The following is a 7,097-nucleotide window of genomic DNA, read 5'->3' as shown; positions in this document are numbered from 1 at the left end:
GATTTCTTGTTGCCCCCCTAAGACATCTCCGAAGAATATCCGGGGTTGTCAGATCTTTGTAGACAGATTACTATTTATATAGTACTATCTTAGTTTCTCTCTTCCTTTCTCTATCACTGTTTTAAAATATTTGTCCTTCTCTTTATACAGGTAAAAGCAGTATTTCCTGTATAAACCGGCACTACAGCACTGTTTTGTAGTCTAGCACATCCTACGCCTGTAATTAGGCTGTGGTACACCTGGAGGATGTTTTCTTCAATTTCTCGTGGGAAGTGGGAGGGGCGTCACACAGGATTTTTTTCATACTCATCACACTAATTGCACACCGTTGTCAAAGTGCAATATCAGTGCCCTTACAATTCTTCGTCTGGCATTTCAAACTATTGCAAATTTGATGGAGCTCTGACTGTGAGAAGATATATTTTTCATCATATTGTCTTTGTCACAGGTATAGCATCCATCACTAGCTGTTTCCTCTTTGTGTAAGTTGACAGTGCTTCAGTGCCAGTCTTATCTGATGGTGTTGAAGAGGCAGGCAGTGGGATGTCATGCATGATGTAGACAGTTGAGGAGTAGCACAGTGGTGAGGAGGATGTGTGGATGTGTCAGGGTGAGGAGATAAGGCGGCAGGGAACGAGGAAGATAATGCATGGGGTGGCGGAGTGGCCCAAGGCAATGAATTGTCGCCTCCCTCCTCCTCCTCCTCCTCCTCCTCTTCCTCTCCTCACTCACACCTCTCATGCCGAATTTGGCTCATTTTCTTTATTTTTTCTCTTCCCATAGCTTTCTTCTTTGATGGTCTTCCCATTCAGATAAGTATAATTTGAAAAATACTTCTAATAAAAAAAATCACCAGAGAAACTAAAAATGTATTGACACTCTGACTCTCTCGTGGTGACTTGCCTGTCTTCTCTGTGTCATGAGCACCCAAGTTATACCATATATGGTTGCCAGCTATCTTTTATAAGTGAATACCAAAATACATCACAACTGGGCCATTTTTATTGCAAAAAAATAATATATATGCAAGAACAAGATACAGCAGGGATTGAGGGTGTGGTGGAGAGGTTGGTGGGGGTCTGAAAATTAGTCATAACTCCTTTATTTTTGCATACTTAGCAGAAATATTACACATGGTGTTGCCAAGTATTTTCAAATATTTTTTAAAATATTTATCAAAAATTCAGTACAACAGCCCTTTTAAGTATGCCTCTTGGGCTACTTTCTATGCCTCAGGGTTTCTGCCAGCAGAGGCAGCTGTTAGGGGCAGCTGCACACAGAAGAGGACACAGGAAGCAGGAACGGTCAGGTCAAGACTGAATACTAGCATATAATAGTAAAGCATAATCAGTGCCATAGGTCACATGTTATGCAATATCAGTGCCTTATACTCTCTCTCTCTCTTATCTTTCTCTCTCTTTCTCTCTCTCTCGCTCTCTCTCTCTCTCTCTCTCTCTCTCTCTCTCTCTCTCTCTTATCTTTTCTCTCTCTCTCTCTCTTATCTTTTCTCTCTCTCTCTCTTATCTTTTCTCTCTCTCCCTCTTATCTTCTCTCTCTCTCTCTCTCTCTCTCTCTCTCTCTCTCTCTCTCTCTCTCTCTCTCTCTCTCTCTTATCTTCTCTCTCTCTCTCTCTCTCTTATCTTCTCTCTCTCTCTCTCTCTCTCTCTCTCTCTTTCTTTCTCTCTTTCTCTCTTTCTCTCTCTCCTAGCACATACTATGTAGTATTTAAAGTACCAGTGCAATAGCTTTTCCCTTCACTCTCTTCTTCTTTCCCTTCTTTTAGCTCCCCTCATCTCCCCTCCCTATAAAACAGATGCAAGAGTAAGTAGATGCAGTGCATCTTCTTATAACTTGAAGCAATATCATATGCCAAGCTACAGAGTGACTGCTTTGCATATAAGTTAAAATAGTCATTTGCGAGATCATTATAATTATCCTAGTAATGTACAAAGTTACAGTACACACATGGCTGGTACCTAATACTTAGGGGCATCTGCATCCCGAGAAACAACAAAGAGTATTAGATGTTAATTTCCTATTTAAACAAAGTACAACATATATAAGTCTGCGTATGTGTTTGTGCTCATATCTCTATGATAGAGATTCTTTGGCCCAGATATGTATCTTGCCCTTATGCTCTCTTTTTCTCCAATAGTGTCTTCCTGTAGAAGAGTTGTTAAAGATTAACCCACTGCAGATGGCATTATGATACAAGTCATTTTTACTTTTACTTTTTTTTTTTTTTTTTCCTATATTGCAAGGTTTATATATGCCATGAATATTGAATAAACTAAAATTGTAGTATAGAATCCATAACAGCACTCTTTTCATATAAAGATGTGGAGAGGAGGGTGACCTGTGCTTATGGGTGAGAGTACCATAGCACAAAGCAGCTATATTGGCACATGGTCTGGTTCACATTCCTCTTCTCATGCTGCCTGTAAATCCTGTAGATCAGAATCAGGTATGTTGCTGCTCCCCAAAACTGGTGAACCATAGAAATTGTGGATGGATATCCTTCAACTCTTTCTTTCCTGCTGGTATTTGAAGATAGTGGTGCCATCTATGTCTGTGATTTTAAGCTAAATCTATTTTTTTTTTTTTTTTGGATGATTATATGACAATTACTATAATCAGTCGCTATATAGAAGCATTACTCTTAGTATAATATAGAAATATTGTGCACCACTTTCCCCTCCCTTCAAACACATCATGACAACTATTGTTATGTATATTGTATTGTAGTGATTTAACAAAAGATTCCCTTGCCCCAAGCAAAGTCCTGCTTAAAGCTCATGGTAGTGTGTACTAATTGTCCTGCATAGGGGTAGGCTGCCACCAGCTGATAAGGGATCAGCATCCATGTACGTGCGAGACAGTAGAAGACGTGTAAAGTGTATGTTATTTCTGTGTGTGAATGTGTGTCAGCTTATGTGTAAAAAGAAGTTAAGTACCTACGCAGGACATAGCTGAGCAGGCGTGGCTAGATTCACGTAAGCATTTTTAACCCAGTGTTTACAGGTTCTGCCCTAAAAGATATAAAAGAAAGATTTCCGATCAAGTTTTTATTCTTTATTTAGAAGCAAAAAAGGTCTCTCCTCTTCCATTACTCCCCAGCTATTCTTTGGCCTGGCCATGATTTAACCATGGCCCACTACCCATAAAACAATAAAATTTACAATAAAAATCAGCAAGAGTCAAGAGGACACATGTTGAGAGCAGTGCCGTAGCCGAGCTAAGGGCTCATGAGCAGGAGGCCATCTTCCCCTGAATAATGGCCTCGCAGGGGTTTTATAGTGGCCTTTTCCAGGGATGGAGCAAGTTGCAGGTCCTCCAAGGGCAACCTCTTGGTGTTTCTTCCCTTCGTGGCGAAAAGGGAAACTCTTTTATTTCCCTTTGGAGGGATTGCTGGTGCGAAGCACTTCACTACAGTATGACACACTTCACCTGGGCCAAAATCAAAGTGTCATAGATGTCATGACATTTGTCCATGACAGATTAAGAAGAGATTTGTTTATATATATTCATTTAGGCTTTTATTATTAGTCAGTTTAGATAGGAATATATGCTTGAGCTTTATATGGTGCTGTGATACAAATGCCATTATTTATTTATGGCAGCTACTGAGTGAGTTTACAAAATTAATGAGTCTCATAAGTTATGCTCTGGTGGGTTGTGATTTGAGTGAGTAAATGACAAGCTTTGTAGTTATAGGAAATATATGAGTAGATAGGGGAATGAGTATGAATACAACTTTGGTTTTGTAGCTGGGAGGAGCTAAGTTACCACAAATTTTGCACTTTTACTCTAATTTTGTTACTTTATTTAATAAGAACTTTCTGCCATTAGTTGATGATTATTGTTAAGGGGACTTTTCAGGGCACTAATTTATTCTTATAGTGTTTTTTCTAATTCAAAAAAGGTAATTATCAGAAAAGTAGGAATTAAAACCACAATGTGTATGCTCTTGCCCTGATATTAATCTTAAGGAAAGCCTAGCCAGTCCTTGATGATCTAGAATCTCCTGCTCTATACTTAAGATCAACCTTCCTCTTCTTGGTCTTCCTCGCAGGCTTTGCAGCTTTACGCTTCTCTGAAGCATGTGATGTTAAGATGATAATAGGCTTAATTGTACATTTTTTTTATACATTCATATATGATAGGAAAATAGCACACTATTATAGAAACAAAAAGGAAATATATACAAAGGCTAATAAATATTATTTGTCAAAAGTAAGGTTTTTATCAATGTTATAGAATATTATAATCTGAAATATGGTTAGTAGGTATAATTGTTATTGCATTAATATGCAAGTATATAATAATTTTATACAATATAATAATGTGCCAGAGAGAAGTAGATTGGAAAATGTACAAGCAGAGAGAAGTAGTGCCTTCCTTGTTGATTATCATTGTTTTAATGTGCATGAATGTAAATAGTAAAGTTATTTCTTTTATGATGTTTATGGTAATTGGTGTGCTTCACAGATGTTCTTGAATGAAAATTCTTGTTGTAAATAAGTCTGGTCTGTGAAAAGTTCTATGTAGCAGGTTTTTGCTTTTTACCATTTACAAATGGGCTCAAGATAACTGGGCAACACCCACCAATGTGCATTTTTTCTTTTTAATCCAGTTTTTAAGAAAACTATGTCTTATGTGATATGTACAATTTAGTCACATTTGTTGTGATTTGAAGGTTGAATATGCCTGTACTTAATGGCATCATACGGGGTTGATTTGATACTAATTATCTGTTGCCTGTCCAATTTAGTGATACCTGTTATCATATAATGGTAAAAATCATGTATCACCCAGAAGCACTTGCTATTGATATTAGTTGGAGGTTAGGTATCTGTTCATTATGTTGAATGACCAGATTTGCAGGAGATATTCTCAGTATAACTGAGCAGGTATGTCAGTGTCATTAAATATTGTTTATTTTATAGGTATCAGACCAACTTTTTAAGTTCATCCCTACTGTTTGTTACGTATTTAGAAATGATTTTGTGCCATGTGTTTTTTTTTTTTTTTTTTTATATATATATATATATATATATATATATATAATATATATATATAATAATATATATATATATAATCTTGAATATTCTCAGTTTACTCTTACATGGATTTCTTGTAATTTGTATTTTGGCATACAGTAAATGCAATTGTTTAATAAAGATACTCTTTAATTAAAATGTATCAGCAATGCATATGTACAAAGGCAATATTTTGGGGAGGAATATTGAATAGGGTCTTTTGATTTATGCAATATGCCTCTCTAGGTATTAATAGTACCTCTGCATGTTTAATGATACTCAAATGCAATTATAATAAAATTGGACAAAGAATTACACATGATCCTTCATTGCACTATTTTACACAACTGTAAACTCAGTAAGAGTTATATTTTCATAAAATCTTGCAAAATGTGTAGTATGTGTTTTGAAAAATAAAATGCCTGAACTATGTTATTACCTAATCTTACATGACTGGAGCAATGGAAATATGCCCCTAAAATTAACATGGATTGTTCTTGAATAACCAAGTTTCCCATTAAAATACACCCTGATTGAAAACACTTACTAATTAGGCAATTCTTGCCTAAGTAAGTATTTGCATCCCTGTCAGTAGCTGTGCTGGCCGGTTGTAGGAAATGAAGGTCTTCAATTTTTCTCTCTAAATTACTAAAATGAAAAAGAAAAGTAGACTCAAGTTTCTCTCTTGCCTGCTTTGGCAGGCAAGGATCCCATTGTTTTTTTAATTACTAATATCTACCTTATATCTTGTCAGGTGTATTGTTTACTATATTTTATATACTTGTTCTCTTTTATTACAGTATTTAACATTATCTCATAACCTTGACTGCGTGTGTTAAACTATTTTATTTCATTATATAAATGAAGGAATACAATACTGTAGTGATCATCAATTGTTTAATGAAAAGTTCATTTCTTTAGGAACTTGCGATGATTAATCGTTACACATTACTAAAGTGTGCTTTCTCAGAGCTTCTTGGATAAATGTTAATTATAATTATTGCTCCCTGTACAAAAAATGAAAAGGTTCCTGGATACAACTTGCAAAAAAAACGTGATGTACAGAAGAATTAATACATAAAGACCTGATATTTTGTTAGATAGCACATACACACACATACATGATGAGATCCTGCATATATAACTGGATATCATAGTACTTACCATCTGCTCATCATCGATGGAGGTGATGAACAGACGGCCTCTCTCTGTATTGTGTTATCCAGTAGTCTTTCTTCCACCAAGGATCTCTGGCTTATTAAACAAGAATCTCACTACTAGATTCAACTTGCTGGCTGGTTGAGGAGAGAGAGTACCTGTAGCCTCGGCTGTGCTAGCGTGAGTGCTTGTTCATCTGCGAGCATTTCAGTCAACATCTTGAAGACAGTAACCAGCAGTTTAGTTCCTTAAGATGACTAAAAACTTTCATGGTAACAATGTTTAAAATTTATATATAATGCAAGCACCATGCTTGAGAAAAAAGATGCTGCAATACCATCGTGGTGGTCCCTGGTGGCTACGGGTAGAAATTCCAGTCATCCAGCCAGCCTCGTCAGGAATGGCTTGGGATCCCCTCAATTCTTTCTCCTCAGTGTACTGTTCACTCTTTCTTTTCACCTTTTTATTTTACTTCATTAATCCCCCCTTCTCGATACAGTATGAGTGTCCATCACTTGTTGCCAATAGTGACAGGCCTCTCCATGTATGTGCTGACTCCCACAGTGTTGTGCCAAAGTAAATGATGATTTGTTCCATAAAAAACAATTCCTTTGTTTTTCCATAAATATAAAGACTTCTTTGCATTTGTGGAAACATGAAAACTTTCTTCCCTGAAACTGATATTCATTTAATCTGAAAAATGCATTAAGAAGTATAAAACCAAATATAATACTGGTCATTACTGCTAATGTCTATGGTACATTTCCCATGCAAATGAGACCTTGACATCAAAATGTAAATTGGAGTTTGTACATTTATGGCTGTTTTGCACACACACACACACACACACAAACAAACAAACACAAAAATGCACATTTCACAGGTTAACACCTTTTCTCT

General features: G+C 36.3%; 1 protein-coding gene across 2 annotated transcripts in view; it reads left to right on the top strand.

The window, feature by feature from the left end:
- The window catches only part of LOC122247954 (uncharacterized), a 14,112-nt gene extending 12,597 nt beyond the window's left edge, over positions 1-1,515 (top strand). Inside the window, exon 4 of one of the 2 annotated variants that reach the window (XM_043007665.2) lies at positions 1-1,515. This exon is cut by the window's left edge and continues 2,116 nt beyond it. Coding sequence is in view for 1 of the 2 variants with exons in the window: in XM_086554821.1 (XP_086410947.1) it covers positions 151-174 (24 nt within the window). In the remaining variant the exon portion in view is untranslated. The other variant, XM_086554821.1, reaches the window with a different exon arrangement.
- The last annotated feature ends 5,582 nt before the right edge of the window (positions 1,516-7,097 follow it).

The sequence above is a fragment of the Penaeus japonicus genome, unplaced genomic scaffold, assembly GCF_977035675.1.
Source record: "Penaeus japonicus unplaced genomic scaffold, GWHDUDI00000001_assembly GWHDUDI00000030, whole genome shotgun sequence".
Classification (NCBI taxonomy): Eukaryota; Metazoa; Arthropoda; class Malacostraca; order Decapoda; family Penaeidae; genus Penaeus; species Penaeus japonicus.
This window is presented reverse-complemented; position numbering and strand designations above follow the sequence as displayed.